The sequence below is a fragment of the Sapajus apella genome, unplaced genomic scaffold (genome assembly GCF_009761245.1).
Source record: "Sapajus apella isolate SASKATOON/1434 unplaced genomic scaffold, GSC_monkey_1.0 scaffold24, whole genome shotgun sequence".
Lineage (NCBI taxonomy): Eukaryota > Metazoa > Chordata > Mammalia > Primates > Cebidae > Sapajus > Sapajus apella.
Window position 1 is genome coordinate 20,131,802 of NW_022436964.1, and position 19,103 is coordinate 20,150,904.

The window sequence follows — 19,103 nt, forward strand, 5'->3', positions numbered from 1 at the left end:
GGTTGTCATAGTTAAGTGGTCTAGAACAATACCTGAATGTTTTTGTTTCAATAGACTTGTATCTTGTAAGGTCTAGTTCTCAAAGACCTCACAAAATAAACTAAAGAGTTTAGTCAGAACAACCTGATTAGAGAGGGGAAATTCCTGTAGTCAGAAAGAGCACTGACAATTGTAAGTAAACCAGAAAGAAATTCTAAGGGAATTCGGATTGCTTTGTAACATGTTCCTGAGCTCAGAGGATGTGAGTGCGGACAGATCAAGCCAGTTCTAGTATTCTATGTTTTCGTTGTTCTGTTTTATAAAGAGTGTCGCCGCTACCAGTGACCCAGATGTTTACTGATATATTTTAAGGACGCTCCATCTACAGCTGTTACATTTTTTTCTTCTATCAATTATTTACCATATTTATAAGGGTAATTCCAGATTAAAATATAAGAAATGTAACACATAGGGCCAGGCGTGGTGGTTCACGCCTGTAATCCCAGCACTTTGGGAGGCCGAGGTGGGTGGATCACGAGGTCAAGAGATCGAGACCATCCTGGTCAACAAGGTGAAACCCCGCCTCTACTAAAAATACAAAAAATTAGCTGGGCATGGTGGCGCGTGCCTGTAATCCCAGCTACTCGGGAGGCTGAGGCAGGAGAATTGCCTGAACCCAGGAGGCGGAGGTTGCGGTGAGCCGAGATTGCACCATTGCACTCCAGCCTGGGTAACAAGAGTGAAACTGCGTCTCAAAAAAAGAAATATAACACATAGATTGTCATTAACATGTTTAGCCCCAAAGAGTCCAAAGGAACCCCTAAAATAGTTATCAAAAAGTAATTGATTTTAAGAGTTCCCTTCATTAGAGGTTGACTTCATGAATTTCATATATAAGAACATTTGCTTCTAGAAATATGTCATTATTTCCCCCAAAGAAAAAGTGCTAAATCTGTAATATTCATTAAACAGTTTCTATAGGCATTTTTAAGCTGACTGACAAAGTCGCGGTAGTCAATGAAACAGATATTCTGCACATTTCTTTCTCATCAAATTCCTGAGTTCCAATCAGAAAACAAACTGTCTTGCTGCAAATGACACAGCTTGACTGACAGGGTGAAAGAGCAGGGCGACTACTTAATGTAAAAATCCAAGTCATAGCTCTTGTTACTTAATCCCTGTTACTATTAATACTGTCTTTAGTATTCAATGAAAACGTAAAAAGAATGCTCAATTATATTACTAGCTAGAGGAAAAATTACAACAAGTCACTAATCTTTGCTTTACAAATTGGCGAAATTTAAACTACTAACATCCAGTGTGAGGAAATGGGCACTGTAATATGCTGCTGATGAGCGTCTAAATTAATGCAGCCTTTCTGAGAGTCTGTGTCAATACCTATCCAACTTTAAAATGTGCATACGCAGTAGTCCAGCATTTTCTCTTTTAGAAATATTTCCTAAGAAACTGTGCAAAGATATATATGTGTATAGGAGTGTTTATATAAACATGCATATATATACACACACACACACACACACACACACACACACACACACACACATATGGAGATTTAACATAGCATTGCTAGAAAAAGTAAAAAATGAAAAAATTGTCCAATAAGGGAATGATTTAAAGACCTATTCTTATGAGAGCTATACAATTAAGACTCCGTATGTATTGACCTGGAAAGCAACAGCATATATTTTGCTAAGTTAAAAATCAACTCATAAAACAAAATGTAGAATGTGAGGTGCAGAACATGAGGCCATTTTTATAACAGGGCATATGGGCATATACATAGACACAGATACGTCTCCTTCTATGAGCATTTAAAAAGGTTTAAAAGAATGCTTGCCAGTCTTTTAATAGTCGTTACCTTTGGGCAGTGGAATTGGGGCAAACATAAGGTTGGGAAGGGAGTTAAACTCTCTTCAAGTTTCAGTACTGTAAGAACTTTAAAAAATTAACAGATAAATGTTTCCTTTTATAATTTAAAAAGTCAGTAAGAATTTGTAAATGGTATGTAAGGACTGTGCTAAAAGCCCAGGAACCCAGGTTTGTTGATTACAGTAATTGGGCTTCCAAAGCTTCCCCCAGCATACCTGTATTTGAGCAAGCACAGTGCATGAAGGCACGTACACACAGACACATGCACATACACATGCAGTGGGATAATCCCATTGTGAGCTATTAGATAGGGAGCACCTCCTTCCCCACAAGAACAACCCCCAATCAAAGGCTTAATAGCAGCCTCACAGAATGGTTAAAAGCACAGGTCTGGAGTTAGATGGTCCTGGGTGTAATTTCCAGCTCCACCATTTCAAGATTAATACATTCTGGGCACTACAGTGATTCAGATTCCCCACCTGTAAAACGGGATTAAAAATGTTCTCTTTATAGTATTATGAGAATTAGTAAGCAAGGGCATGACAGGCATTGAGGACACTGCCTGACACAGAAAAACGTGATTTTCAGCTATCAGTGTCCAAAGACATGCAATCAAGCACTTGGTGGGAAATTACTTCATCTTGCAAATCACAGCCCCTCCACTGACAGAATGTTAACCCTATAAGGCATCTCATATTTATGGTTCCATACTTAACCTTCATGCAAAAGCAGTTCCCAAGTAACAATTTCCATAATACTCTATCAACAGGCACCATCACAAAATGTAAGTGTGTGCTTTGGGGTTAGACTAGGTTTATAAAACCACCTGTGACATTCACCAGGTATACTAGTTAGGGCATGGTGCTTAAGCTCTCCCATAGTCTCACCTGGGAGGCTGCTCTGGACTCCTTCAGAGCACGAAGTATCTGATAGTACGAAAATAACAGCTGTAACAGATGCAATGAAGTCAGCATCTACTGTAGTCCAGGCATTCTTTCATTCTTGTACCAACTCTGAAACAGGGGTGTCAGTATTATCTATTAAACTTGAGAACCTCAGAACTAGGACATTGCATGACTGGCTCACAGGAATCCAGTTAATAATTGCCATTTGCCTGCATCCAAACTGCAAATGCTTTCATAAGCAAGGGACTGGCATCTATGGGCACTGAATTCTTCACAATCCCTCTTCCACAGGGCTGCCACAGCCCAGAACTTCACTACTAAGCACTCAGTACCAGCTTTGTCTCAGTATCCTCTTATGCAGATATTCACAAGCAGCAGCAATACATTACATTCACCTCAATGTGTAAATGAATGTTAGTTCATCCTATTTCCTCTGGGAAGAAGGATCAGGCAGTTGGTCAGCACTGGGTATTTAAAGAGGGGAACAGGGCCTGGAGTGGTGGCTCATGTCTATAATCCCAGTACTTTGGGTGGCTGGGTTGGGCGGATCACCTGAGGTCAGGAGTTCAAGACCAGCCTGGTCAACATGGCAAAATGCCATCTCAACTAAAAATACAAAAATTAGCCAGGCATGGTGGCAGATGCCTGTAATCCCAGGCACTCGGGAGGCTGAGGAAGGACAATCGCTTGAGCCAGGGATGGATGGCTGAGGCAGGAGAATCGCTTCAGCCTGGGAGGCGGAGGTTGCAGCGAGCCGAGACTATGCATCTGCACTCCAGCTTGGGCAACAGAGCGAGACTGTTTCAGAAAAAAAATAAAAATAAAAGAGGGGCAGAGAAACAGGTAGAAATAGCCCAAAGAGGGACCCGGGAAAAGTTGACTAAGTCACAATTTTGCCAAATGCTGGCTCTGCCAATCAGTCTAAGAAGCCATGAGCAAAAATTTTTTCTTTTCTGTTCATTCATCTTGAACGAGCAGTTATTAAGCACTTACAGTGTGTAGAACATTGTGAGATGATGCAGTCCCTGTCCCGAGACAAGTTACAATTTAGTGATAGTTGATTGAATCACTTTAATATTCTTCTTGATCAAACATGGCACATTAGTATGGTCAGTTTTATCTGTGTGTTCACACACACTCTTGTGTGTGCAGATGTTTAGTTATATACGTAGATTATTCACAGTTCAGTCATTTCTCTAATCAATCATTCCAACAGCTTTTCTGGTTAAGATGACCATCTCCCACCTCTCACAAAACTCAGCATGTTGGAAATGCTCACTGCACTCCACTTATACACCTAAAATTAACTTTTGTTTTTTAGAATTATAACACTGTCAGAATTTGTCAAGTACTACTTATGTAAAACTATTCTTGGGGTAATTTTGTAGCAATTAAGTATAAGAGACTAAGGATTTTTCCAAATCTAATCATCAATCCCTGGTACTACGTAAGCATTAATGTCATAGCTGATACGGAAAATTATTCCCGATTATGACCGCTGATGGTAACATCAGGATAACATGACGTGTGCTCATTGGCTCATTTCTTTTGTGAATATGTCACAACTTCCTCCATGAAATCTACTACACTGTTGACTTATAATCAATTGTATTTGTCTTTTTGGGATTTCAAGAAGTTGTGACACATGTTTAAGTTCTAGGCAATACAATTTCTTGACTTACTGCTTTATTATTTCATACCTCATATATGCAGTTGTGATGAAATTTTCTGTGGAAGTATGTTTATTGTCTTCAAAATCAGCCTTTAAAAATAACCTTTAGGCTGGGTGCCGTGACTCACGCTGTAATCCCAGTACTTTGGGAGGCCAAGGCGAGCGGATCACCTAGGTCAGGAGTTCAAGAGCAGCCTGGCCTACATGGCAAAACCCCATCTCTACTAAAAACACAAAAAATTAGCCAGGCATGGTGGTGCATGCCTGTAATCCAAGCTACTCTGGAGGCCCAGACAGGAGAATTGCTTGAACCTGGGAGGCAGAGGTTGCAGTGAGCCGAGACAGTGCCACTGCACTCCACTCTGGGTGACAAGAGCGAAACTTCATCTCAAAATAAATCAAAATAAAAATCTTTAAATATTTAACACTATAAATTGCCAGCAATGAGATGAGTCATGGCTACAGCCCATAGGAATCTTGCTGGAAAGTACCACTGCACAATCACTGAGTAAACAGCCAACTGAGGAAGAAGTTAGCCCAACTTCTATTGGCCACCTCACTGTCATTTAAATATCAATGCTCTGATAACTACAGTTAGAAAGATGCTTTGGCTCTCTGGTAGGACAAGCCAGTTACAATGTGTTTTGTTCTTGGAGGCCTGTTGGTTGCTGGAAACCCTGTTTGGTGTCGCAGTCAGTTTGAACTGGACTGACAAACTTACAACTCCATACTAAGGTAAGAAAATGCCACGATTGTCTGGGAGCTGACTGGCCTGCTTTAGGGAGCCTGCAGGCAGGGCATGCTTTAAATCCTGGGAAAGAGTGCTCAGGAACCAGAGCAGCTGTGACCCACAGGGAAGACGCCCCCTTCCCACTGCCGCTGCACTCATTTCAAACAGTCCAGGCTGAGGAGGTCGCTTCATGGTGTTTTCTTAATGAAATCTAATAAATGGTACATGGATGACACAAATCTCTGTATTGGCAACTGGAAACTCCAGAGGGATGCAAAATAAGAGCACACAGCGGAAAGTGTGGAAACCTAAGAGAATGGAAGAGATGGGAAACTACGGGGTAGAACCCTCAGAAAGGCCTGTGAGCGCCACCCTGACTTCCAAGGGAAGATATGAATCAAGTTGGCTGTGAGACAGGTCATACTAGCCCCATTTCACAGATTAGAAAACCATCCTAGAGTGTGTTTGGCAGCCCTTCTAGTGGGCCTATCCAGTGAACATTGTTAACAGAGTACTGTATCCATTTCATTAAGTATGGCAATGCACTAAAATATTCCTCTTCCCAGACACCCTTGCCATGTGACTAAGGGTACTTGTTCTTTACTCTTCACCCTCCTCTCTGCCTGAAACTGGGATGAGATGTGTAGAGTATCAGCATTCATGCTGTGACCAGGAGGATGGAAGCCACCTGTTAACAGTGACAAAGCACGAAGTTGGGAGAAGGCATGGGCACTGCTGACTCTGTGGGGCCCCTCATCCACCTTGCACTGTTTCCTATTAAACATCTTGTGGTGCAAGAAGACTGGGCACGGTGGCTCACACCTGTAATCCCAGCACTTTGAGAGGCTGGGGCAGATGGATCACTTGAGGTCAAGTTAAAGACCAGCCTGGCCCACACTGTGAAACCTCATCTCTACTAAAAATACAAAAAATTAGCCAGGTATGGTGGTGTGCACCTATAGCGCCACATACTCAGGAGACCGAGGCAGGAGAATAGCCCAGGAGGCAGAGGGGGCAGTGAGCAGAAATCGTGCCACTGCACTGCAGCCTGGGCGACAGAGTGAGACTCCATCTCAAAAGAGACATCTTGTCATGTGATGAGTAAAGTGCATACCAGTGTTAGTGTTGTTGCTATAATGTGATAAATAAACCCTGAAAAATCTTGTCCTTTAGACAAATGTGTATTAAAAATAAGGTTGTTGAGAAATCTAAAATTGGGTCAGACTACTGGAAGTCTTCAATACCTTCTAATTACAGCAGTCTTCAATACCTGCTCATTACAATACCTTCTAATAGGCAAAAGGAAATTTAGGCAGGCAGGTCAGTGTGGCTGTAGGATCCTGGGTGGTTCTTAAAAACATATACACAAAATAAACTGGAAAGGCTGGCTTACAAGTACTGAGACAAGGGATAGCAGAGCCCAACGCACAGGAAGGCATGTGATCTGCCATGAGCTGAGGGCTGTGCAAGGCTGGGTGTGAACCTCTCTGGGAGACAGCCCCCTGGGATTATGCTCATTTCAAATGTTATTAAAATAGAGCTGCAAGGGCTCCTGTCTGGACAGCAGCTAGAGCGAGGACGTTTTTGTTCTTCTCTTGCTATTCCGGCTTTTCTCTAGGAAAGACTGTATGTGAACAAACACAATTGCACATTATCCCGACATCTTTCCCCTATTTACCAGTTGCATCTGAGTGAACTGAACTCTTTAATAAGTCACTGTTGTTTGGGTGTTCTGTACATGTAGCCCAGCATAATCCCAACAGAGCCTAATGTTCCTACCTCTCCCACTGCAGTCTCTACGCAGCATGCAGCATTCTACTTGAACTTCCTAAAATGTTAGGCTGATTTTTTATTCGGTAGTTACATTTAGCATGGCACAAAACCCTTTGTGAACTGGCCTTGTAAGTTCTCCAGCCTCTTCCTCCTCTACTCCATGGCTTAACCTGTGCACTCCCATCATCCTCTTGGCTCTTCCTTCTGTGTGTGCGTGTGCACACACATACACGCACACACACACACACCATGCTGTCATTTGTGTTCTCACCTGCGGTCTTTGCTTCCCCTCCGTCTGGAATGCCTTTACCCACTTGCCCTGCCCAATAAGGTATTTATCTTCAAAACCCTATTCAAGTATCACCTCTACAGATCCTTCTCTGACATCTTCTTGTGAATTAATCAGGTGCCTTTTGTACCTTCTCTTATTGCATGAGCCACAGTGCATTCATTAAATGATATTCATGTTTGCCTGGCACATAGTGATGACCGATGAACACTTGCTGAACTGAACTCGGTGTCACCTTATGGGCCCAGAAGCATGAAGGTTGTGAAAATCCTGGTGTAGGAATTCTCACAGCATGCTAATAATTGTGGAGTGAACAGGGTATTTAGTAAGAAACGATCTATTAGTCCAATAACAAAACATACAAATATCAACTCTCGGGCAACGAATCCAGGCAACATTCTGAAGCTTGTCTGGGCAAGAGAATTGTCCTAAGGAGAAAGAAAAGACTGAAAAACAAGCTTACATGATTGCAGAGCGTCCTTATGTTTACATCTAAAATAAAGAACCAAAATGTACTAAGAGGTTGCCTTGGAGATCTCACCCAGAGACCCACAAATGCTACCAAGATTCAAACACTAAAGAAAATGATACCTCATTCCCTGCACTAATTAAGGCAAAATGAATGAGATGGATGCAGAGCCAACAAACCTGAGCTCTGGTCCTGGATCATTCACTAGGTGAGGAAACTTGAAAACACAGCACTAGTAATCTTTCAAAGTATGCCTTTTTCAAGATGCCTCAATAAAAATATAGACAGAGCACACAGTGTTTAGGCTTAGTATCATTTAGTATACCAAGATTAACAAAACTCAATGGACCTTACCTTCTTCATTTTTAAGACCAAAGCCCCTCTGAGTTGTAGCTTTTCATAGCTCTTTGTAATGCAACAGCATCTACATACAGGAATCTACATTTCCCCATGGAAAAATATAAATGTGTGTTTATTTTAGTGTGCTTTTGGCTTAGAAACATGTTAAGAATATGGCATGGGGCTGGGCCTGGTGGCTTATGCCTCTAATCCCAGCACTTTGGGAGGCCAAGGCAGGCAGATTGCCTGAGGTCAGGAGTTCGAGACCAGTCTAGCCAACTGGTGAAACCTCATCTCTACTAAAAATACAAAAAAAAAAAAAAAATTACCCAGGCGTTGGAGCACGCACCTGTAATCCCAGCTATTCAGGAGTCTGAGGCAGGAGAATTGCTTGAATCAGCGAGGTGGAGATTGCAGTGAGCTGAGATGATGCCACTGCACTCCAGCCTGGACAACAGACTGAGACTCCATCTCAAAAAAAAAAAAAAAAGAAAAAATAATAATATGGCTTAGAAATTTAAACCTCTTAAAAAAGGCACCTGCATAGTTTGCTAAGATAGCAATGCCTACACATTTTTTATTCTTGTCTCTAAAAATACAGTGATGGCATTTCTCCCTGACCTCTGCCTACTGCAGCGAGTACAGAAGAAATGGGGGTGACTACACTCATTAAAACCATGAACTTTGAAAGAGAACAAACACTCACTTGAGCTATCACATTAGCAACCCCGACACTGCTTTGGGCTTTAAAAATCAAGTTTTATTAGTGGGTAAAGTTCCCTATCACCAGGATGCTGTGTAACTCCATCCAGCAAACTTGTCCAACAAAAGCTGAAATGCTACCAATAAATGCAACTTATCAAGAAGGTCTTCTCACTCTTAGCATTGTACTGCCCACTTGAAAAATAAAGTTTGTCCTTAACCTATAGAGCAGTTGATGAGAATTTTTAGAAATGTTTCCTAGAAAGTTTCAAAATAAAAATTTCAGAAAATGCTTGGAGAAGGAAGTAAGGCTACATCCAGATACCTACCAATTAACCACAAGCAGTGGACCAATGGCTAACATAGGGGCACTCCCTTTGCAACCTCATTGCAGCAGTCACTTGCCCATCTTCCTGGAGAAAGTCATTTCTCAATTAGCCTAACTATATTTTAAGTTTATTTTTAGGGCTGATAGTAGCAGTTTCTAATTGTCAAAAAGTTCCCCATGAGAATGTGAAAGTTAGGGCTCGGCACAGGTGATTCATACCTGTAACCCCACACTTTGAAAGGCTGAGGCAGAAGAATCATTTGAGCCCAGGAATTCAAGACCAGCCTGGGCAACATAGCAAGACCCCATTTCTACAAAAACAATAAACAAAATTAGCCAGGTATAGTGGTGTGTGTCTGCAGTCCCAGCTGCTTGGGAGGGTAAAACAGGAGAACTCTGAGCCCAGGAGTTTGAGGCTGCAGTAAGCTATGACTTCACCACTGCACTCCATGCTTGGGGATAGAGTAAGACCTTGTCTCTAAAAAAATAGTTTTTAATGTAAAAGTTAAAAAAAATTCCCAACTATTTCAAGTTGACAGTATATTCATTATTTAACTAAAAGAGTATTTTGCCAAGAGGTACAGGAAAATGATAGGATAGATCCCATTTTCTGTATCTTGTTCATTATTCGTTTGTTCAATGAAACAGTGTCAATCACTTAGTCAGTAAATATTTACTAAATGCCTACTTAACACCAAGTATTATGCCTGCCCTAGGGCTACTAACATTATCCCTATTCTCAAAGAGTCTAATTAAAAAAAAATAGAAGGAAATACAAGAGCATTAAATTAAGCTCCTACTCCGTGCCAGGTGCTTTTCTTGTCAAACTTAACTGATGAGAGAAGCAGATGAAACGCTCCCCACTTAACAAATGTGAACTGAGACTCCGTAATTTGCCCAGAGTCACACAGCTCAGGGTATACTAGTGTTAGATTCAAATTGGTCTAATTCCAAAACGCTTTTTAAAGATTTTTAGAGAAAAAAAGGAAGAAATCACCCATTATCCTACCATCCTGATATAAAACCATCAATATTTGAGAACTTCCTTCCCATTTTTTTTCTACACATAGGTCAATTTTTAAATTTTTAAAAATGTGTTTCACAGTTGTAATTGAAATGTGTTATACTGCATTTCCTTGGAACTTTGACACCATCAACTGTGAGATGCTCCATTATTCTAGATAGCACCAGAAAGAAAAATCACTGCCAATTATATGCCGCCACTGACTATGTCCAGATTTCAGCAATGTTAAAATGTGAAGGTGAAAAATTTGTGTCTTGGAATCAATGGCCTACTCTACATTTCACATAGCGCACACTTAGGCTGTGCACCTCTTGCCTGGAGTGGTGAGGATGGCTTCAGGGCACAGGGGACCTGGGTCTCTTTCAGAGTACACAAACTCAATTGGACCGACAGGCCCTCCTCGGGAACTAAGAGGGCTCAATTTGCCCATCTTATGCATGACTTGATGCCTTGCCTTATGTATAGTAGGCGCTCAAGAAGTATTTCTTAGTTGAATAAATACATAACTAAAGCTTGAGAAACAATTTATAACCAGAAGGTAAAAATGACCATAGGCCTGCAGAATGGTACAAGTCCAAGTTTTGTTGGGGAACAGGAGGTTTGTGTGGCTACAATGGGGAAGTGGGGAGATGAGATGCACAAACTGAGCCAGAACCAATAGCTCTGGTCTTTCAAGGTCTCTTCCTTCCTACGGCTGTCTGCTGTTTTTATGTCACCTCCTCTTTGCTGTTCAGTCCTTTACTTCGATGTTCTTAACCAAGCCTAGCTCCATAGTACTGGATGACTCCGCCATCTTGGAAAATTATTCACACTCAGCTTGCATATTGTTTTAGATTAGTTTGGGCACACCATCCATCAATTTCAAATAATAACTCATATGGAGAAAATTCAGGCATCAGCAAGAGGCAGGTAGAGGAGAGTCATGTTTCAGAAGTTGAAACACTTAGCCTAAAAATACATTATCTCTTCCGCTCATACAGATCTAACTGCCCTAGGAAGTAAAAGGCTGTGACAGTTTAAATTTTGCTATTCAACTTTCTATGGCTGTTCACTAAGATAGGCAAAAGGAGTTTAAGAAAAATTAAGCCAGACGTAGTTCTCTATGCATATTTCCCATTACACACAAGATCTGCATATTTAGAAAATCATTATTTCTCTTGCTTTCCTTTTCTCCTTTTCATCCTGCATTCACCTGACAAGTATCCACGTGTCTTTGGCATTTGTGAAGAGCTGTGTTAAGTTCCCTAAAAGATACAATTTTCTGATGGGTCAGAAAATGCTCAGAAAGTTTACACATTAATAGTGGAGGTATGTTTTATTCACAGATAAGTAAATCATACCATAGAGGAAGCATAATTACTATTAGAGAAAGACAGCTGATAAAAATCAGAGTTTAGGGCTGGAGAGATGACATCAGCTGGAGGATGGGGGAAAGGCTTCAGAGAGGTGTTATTCTACCTGCACCTTGAAGGATGGAGAGCATGAGGACATATGAGAATGAGAGCAAAAACCTAGCAAAGCAGAGGCATGCTTGGGCACAAGAACTCCCATCATTTCTTTCTCTACGGGCTATTGTTTAGAAACAGGATGCTATTGCTGGTGTTAGAGCCCTGGTCAATGACAACACCATCAACTTGAGCTGACTAGTGTGAGGTGTCATAAATCATACCATCATCAACCCGAAGTCAGGAAAACGCCATAGGATTTCATGCCTATCAAGTGTGAAATTTCAGAGGCAAGTTATAAAAGCCTAAGCCTGGTGTAGAACAGAACATCTGAAATCCACGATAGGTAACTAAGATTAAAAGCAACAGCACAATGTCATTTTTCAAAACTCAAGGGACTGCCAGCTCCTTGCTTACCATGGACATGGATACCATTTGGTTGAAAAGTGTTTGTTTCTGGCTGATAGGACTTCAGGTGCGAACCTGATGGCTGCTGGGTATGGGGAGGCTGTGTTCTTTGCAGTACTGAAGGAGCCGGAACTCTCCGGGGGCTGATGTGGTGAGGAGATGGAGCAGAAGGTGCAAACCTGAACAAACAATTATAAAAGGAAACATGAGGGACATAAAACAGCAGGAACAAAGACACTCTCCAAAGCCAAATTCTCACCTCCCATTCTGGCTATACAAGAGCGTGACAAGCCCTTTAAAAAAAATCCTTCTGGATTTTTCTCTAACCTCTCCCCTCCCCACCGCCATTTCTCATTTCTCCCCGCTGCCGTTTCTCATTTAACCACTGAATTTTCAACAGAGATAGAGTGGGAATAAACAAGAACAATAAAGGGAAAACCTACTCAGTTTGGGTTTGTCAAGATTTCTAAGCTGCATTTCAAATACACTGTGTTTGGTGAAATTCAAAGCACATCTTTTGCCAAGCCCTTTTTCTGCTAATTTTTAAAATCCATTTGCATTTGAGGGGAAATTTGATCCGTATGTTTCTGAATCATTTACACTTAGCTCATAAACATTTTGTTTTGTAAGATATATCTGAGGTCCAAGAAGTGTTGTTACAAGTCTTTATTATGAGCCTCTCTAATCCTATTCTCTTTAAACAATGCATTTTCTTTTGCCAAGAATGAATTAGCTTAAACCTCAAAGGTCAAGTGTGGCTTGAAATGCAGAACCCAAGAGATCTGCTTGGGCTCTATGCTTGGCAGAGTATTCCCGAGGGTGCGAGAGGAACATGATGTAGGACTCACATGTGCCAATCACAGTAAGACTACCCATGGTTTCTGAGAAGGAACGTACCGGTGTTTAAGGTGATGCTGTCAAGAAACTTGGGATGTGAAATGGATGGCTGTACACCGATCTCCCAATGGTAAAGGAAAATTGGAATGACCCGACTCACTACGTTTAAAATGACAGTTTATGCTAACATTGAAGGCAAGATGTAATTGTGAGAACAATGTTAAAGTTTGACAGTGTCTGTCAAATATCAAAATGATCCTCCTGGTGCCAGTTCAGTAGGGGACGGGCACGAGTAGAGTGGAGGAAGAAGCAGGGAGTCTGTCAATGCAGTAGAATGAAGCAATAAAATAACTTTGGGCGAAAACTGCACTAGCAATGTATTGTTTAATTCCCTTAAAAAGTCCCAGTAAGCTGAAAACTTTTAATCAGCTGTTCCTTACACTGTGTAGAAAGACAGGCTTTGTTTTGCACTAACACGTATAGGTCACCATCTGCTTACATTGCTTATTTCACAGGAACAAATCACTAACTTTGCTGGGCTTTTGTGGAAGGCCATAAATGATAAAAAGGGAAGATGAACCAGTCAAGTTTATAAAGTGATTGGAAACATTCTGAACCAGAATATTTAATAAGGCAGAGCTTCTATGTTTGTATTGTAGCAGTAAGAAAACATGGGACGAAAAACTCATGTTCTTTTTGCTTTACCATGTGATGTGTGATGAGACTATAGAAGGTGAATTTAAGAACCAAGAAAGGAGGAGTCAAGGCAAGGAGCCTCAACAAACCAGCTGGGGTGAGATGCCTTTTAATCGATCATTTACATCCTCACTCCCCTGAAAGAGAGCAGTAACTGAGTGTCCCGTGCTGAGTAAATACATTTTTCTGAGCATGTCATCTTAATTGGCATCACCCTGAAAAGATGCGCTGAATAGCCCTGAGAGAAAACACAGCAAACGAATCCTGGCACTGCCCTGAGAACATCTAGTAAAACTCATTTGCCAGGATTCCTCATATGGAGGCTATTTTCTGGGGGGAACATGTCTTTAATGTGTCTCACAAGTTGCTCAAGGTTATGGGAGAGGGATGAGGAACTTTGAGCTCATAGACGTTAGGGGCAGAAGGAATCCACATTACTACCTAATCTCTAATCCCCTGGTCCCTAAAGATCCCCAGGGATGGAGGGAGGAAGGATCTGAATTATGAAAGCAACCTCTGGTGCTATTTAACAGTCATTGCTGGTGTCCCAATTTTGTTTTTTGGGCAAAGGAACAAGATCCTTTGATTGGCTCCCTAATTTTGCTTCCTCAGTTGTAAATAAAAGATGCAGCTTGCTCTAGATAGTTTTCCAGTCCCTTTTGGAATGTCTGCTATCCTCTTTCTGTTGAGGACTGATTGGACGCGGAGATGTGTGGATGGGCAAGTCAGCAAGTAGATCTATATATAGATTCTACATACATATGATTCCATATAATTATATGCTAATTAAAATCATTCTTGTGTACTCATTGATGGAAGTTCCAAACCAAGGCCATGCTCTCTTGGCTACCAAATATTACCCAGTATAAAAACATCATCACACAAAAAAAATACGATAGGCACAAACCATGGTTTTAGCACTGCTATCTCAAGGATGTGGAGGAATAAAACAGCTTCAACTGACTCAGGATTTTTTTTTTTTAGTAATTAAGGCTGAATTTTCCTCTATGTTAGTCAAATAAATGAAATGATATAAAGCTAATATAATTTCAAAACACACTATGTCACCCCATATAAAGTATTAAAAATTTATATGTAAACTATTCTAAGTAAAATATACATTTAAAGTGGGCTTTGATTTTGAAAGGAAAGAAATAGTACAAAAATGTTAACTCATATGTACAGAAATAAAACATGACAAGAAGTGATCACAATTATCCAGACAATTGCTAGGAACAAGAAAGTAGGTAAGAAGTCACCACTAAAAAGTCCAACATAGGAAGTGACTGTGTATATATATATGACTGATTTTCAAGTACAGCAGATAGTAACAAAATTGATTCTGTCTAAATACATTTATTAACATAAATCTAATGTTTATAAAGTTAGTCACTTGTTAACTAGCTTATAGTAGAGTAGAAATAATAAACTAAAATTGGGAGTGAGGAGACAGAGGCGTGAAGATGGAGAGAGTCTTCATGTTCGAGGTAAGGTCCCTGGGAATGTCTAAACAATAGACAACTATTCTCTTAGCAAAAGAGATGCCAAGAGAGTGATTCAACAAGCCAACAAGTAGTTTGAGGTTATTTGGTGCAAAAGCAAACACACACAAAACATACATACTTAGATGCTCACTAAGCAAAAATAAACTGTTTTCACTATTGTCAGGGTGGGGTCCTCAGAACCTGATTTTCTAAGTGTCTGCACCCACTTTCCAACTGTTTCTTCAAAACACACACACAATCAAAATGAAAATGCTCTGAATATTCTGCCCCCTAAAAGTTGAGACTTTAAATCAAATGAAGGTGAATTGAATTTTTTGATGCTAAAGTAAACACGACATTGTGATGCTGAAGATAAATTGTAGTTATTTACCATTTTCCCTCGTATGGAGTATCTCATTCCCCAATTATGTCAGAACAAGATGGCATCACTCTCATTCATCTTGAGTTACGGTGTGTCCCAGAGCCAGAAGAGATATCTTCTGACCTCTTTTCTAGGTCCAACCCCGTTCTCTAGCTGCTGATCTGCAGTTGACATTTCAGAGATTTCACTGGACATGGCTTACTAGTCTCTTCCTTAGCCTTTTATACTTTTTTTTTTTAAACAATAGATGATTGTTCTGTAAATAGGCACATAACAGACTACAAAAAAAATTACTCCTTACCAGAAACAGATCGCACAAGAGCAAACCAGAGAACCGAGTCAGACATTTCCACTCATTTAGTGGAAGAGTTTGAATAACCTTACCATGAGTAATGGTATGCAAGAGAGAAAAATCTATAAAAAAAAAAAAAAAAAGGGAAGGGAAGGGAAGGGGAACAGATTTTAAAACCTCAAAAAATCCTCTGGGGGGGTGAAAAATCTTTTAGAAGGTTTCTGCAAATATGTATCTCCACCTATCTTAGAGAATGTCTGATTATTTTGGGGTATTTACTTGGCCACTCTCCTTCCCTTCTACACCCTTCTCTGCTTTCCCAACCCCAACCCTCTGTTATCGCTGAGCTCCCCAACCATGCAGTGGGGTGGCCCAGCAGCATTCAGTTTAGACTGTTTCTCAGATCAGTAGGTCCCAACCGAGACACCTAGACTGCTTAGTTTCATGTGCAGAAAAAGTGGGAATGGTAGGAGAAGCATATGAACAAAGGAGAAGACAGACCAGAAGTCACACCCACCTGGGCTTGGATCCTAGGTATATCTGTTACTAGCTGGGTCAATGAGAAAACTCCCCACCTTCTCCCAGCATCAATTACAAGCATAAAATAAAGGTAATCTCAACTTTCACTGAAGGTTATAAGGCCCATGGTGACATTCATTCAAGGGATCTTTATTGAGCACTAAATGTAGGGCAATGTTCTAAGCACTAGGGGTAGAGCAACAAGACGCATCTTTGTGGAACTTATATTTTAGTAAGGGGAGGCAGGCAGTGAAGAAACTTAAGCAATCTATCTACTGGGCTAGAGGAAATGAGTGCTATGGAGAAAAACATGGAGATAGCAAAGGGTGGGGTGGATTGGGAATAATTTTAAATTGGGAAGTCAGAAATATCAAAGTACTTAATAAAATGAATGTCTGATGCCTTCTGGGTGATCAATACATGTTTATGGAATGACTGAAAGTACATTTAAGGCATCCCTGACATTAACATGTACCCCCAGTGTTTGACAGCTGTGTAACCACCATTGCTATGGTCCCAGCAACGTATGGGAACATTTATAGAATTCTTAGAAAACCTTAAGACTCTTTTCTTCTTTGACTATTCAGATATAAACACTAAGGGTCAAAAGAAAATGAAACATTTTTTATACTGTAGGTGGGAAGTTACATTAGTTCAACCATTGTGGAAGCCAGTGTGACAATTCCTCAAAGACCTAGAACCAGAAATACCATTTGACCCAGAAATCCCATTATATACCCAAATCTCATTACTTTGGGTATATAATCCTATCATATACCCAAAGGAATATAAATCATATAAAGATACATGCAAGTATATGTTAATTGCAGCACTATTCACAATAGCAAAGCCATGGAATCAACCTAAATGCCCACCAATGATAGACTGCATAAAGATGTGGTATGTATATACCACAGAACACTATGCAGCCATAAAAGTGAAAGAGATCATGTCCTTTGCAGGGACATGGATGGAGCTGGAAGCCATTACCCTCAGCAATCTAATGCAGGAACAGAAAATCATACACTGAATGTTCTCACTTATACATGGGAGCTGAACAATGAGAACACATGGACACAGGGAGGCAAACAGCACACATTGGGGCCTGTCAGGGGGAGCAGAGGAAGGAGAGCATCAGGAAAGATAGCTAATGCATGTGGGGCTTAATACTTAGGTGATGGGCTGATAGGTACAGCAAACCACCATGGCACACGTTTACCTCTGTCAACACACCTGCACATCTTCTACATGCATTCCAGAGCTTAAATTTAAAGAAGTGAAGCATTTACTCATCTGGCTGATTTTCTAGTTCTCCAAGTAGTTAATCCTGGTCTTGTGTATAGACCTCATGTCTTGATACTGGGTTTCAAGTACATTGGACTCAATGGACTATCCTTAGTCCACAAATTCATACAATAGAATGTTTTAGCTGGAAAGGGCACTGGAGCACCATCTTATTTGGATGAAAAAAAACGCTCAAAGAGGTAAAATAATTTGCTTAAAGTCACAAAGGTAATAAAGACTTCTCTAGTAGAGATGTAAAGCAAGCAAGAGTGGTGGGATGAGGGAAGAATGAATCTCAAGCTTTATCCTGGGTGAGTAGGAGGGCGTGTCAGCAACCTATTACCTTTAAAAAAATCTAGCAATGCCAAGTGTTGCTCAGTGTGCTTTGGTGACCTTGCTCAGTCCTGAACTGGAGTTCATGCACAATGTTGCATATTAGTCTTTCTAACTGGATACCTCCTTTCAGGTAGGGCTCTTTCCCCTGTGTATAAGTCCAAAGTATTTCTTTGTCAATGTACACTTATTTAACAAAATTTACTAATAGATTGCATTACAAGTTAAGTATGTCAAGAATATTTCTTACTCTTCTTCATTTGTGCTGTACTCACAAACAGTTCTAGCCAGCAATGTAGGACTGTGTGTTTTAGCATTGCTTTGGGGGTTAACACTTTGAAAAGAAGGAATTTATGTGTTTACATGATCAACTAGATTAAAAGTTGGTATGTGTTCTGGATAGTTTTTCTTTCCCCCGTCTCTTCCACAGCAGCTACGGACCTCCCAACGAAGGAAGAATGCATTAGAACAGCTTGTTTCATTGTATTCACATGAAAAATATTATTGATTTGCTGCCAGGGAGTAGAAATAATGGATATAAACTAGTCTACGATGGATTTGGGGAGGTATTTTTTATTTCCCCAAAGAATTGCGGGGTATCATCTGTGGCGGTTTTAAAATTCATCTGTGAAAACTAATCAATGAAAAATGGCTGTAGCAGTTGGCCAACTGCAGAGGGGGAAGAAAGGAATCCTTTTCAAAACTTAAAAAGAAAAGCCCAGTTTTAAGGATTTCACATCTGATTTAACATCTAAAAAAACCCCGCAGTGATAATACCCCACTTTGTATAGCCAGACAGCACTCCATTTTAGCAGACTTTAGTGGTCTTTATAACGATTTATGAATCACTTCATGAATTCCTGGCTGACTCATCTGGGTGACTATAGTATCTACTTATACTTCCCTTCTGTCTCACAAAAGAGACACTTGGACCCAGTTCAATCCAGATTTGTCCCCAAATGAATCACAGCACGTTACTGGGGGAACTGCAAATTGAATTCTGCTTCTGAGACAATCAAGACCAGCTTTCAGTAAAGAAGAAACAGCCGCTGGGAAGTGTGGGTAATTGCAACATTGTTCATTGGGGTAAGACCAAGGAAGGCCAAGAATGTGTGTCCATCTGAGGACTGTGTCCCCAAATAGTCGAAGAGCTAACCCATCCCCTGGAAGAGCACGTTGTTCCCTATGAGACACTGGGTCAATATTAACTGCAAATAATTCATCAGGCTGGAAAAGACCAGGACTCAAAAAATGATTACCCGCGTCTACATTGAGCATGACAAAATGAAGTCTGTGAAGTTTGCTGTAGGTGCAATGATCACC

The 19,103-nt window shown here is 40.6% G+C and overlaps 1 protein-coding gene across 1 annotated transcript in view; it reads right to left on the reverse strand.

Moving 5' to 3' along the window:
* GLIS3 (GLIS family zinc finger 3) overlaps positions 1–19,103 on the reverse strand; it is a 486,336-nt gene that overhangs the window by 18,615 nt on the left and 448,618 nt on the right. The window contains exon 9 of the mRNA XM_032291036.1: positions 11,963–12,132. Within this exon, the coding sequence (XP_032146927.1) occupies positions 11,963–12,132 (170 nt within the window). The remainder of the gene's footprint in view (positions 1–11,962; positions 12,133–19,103) is intronic.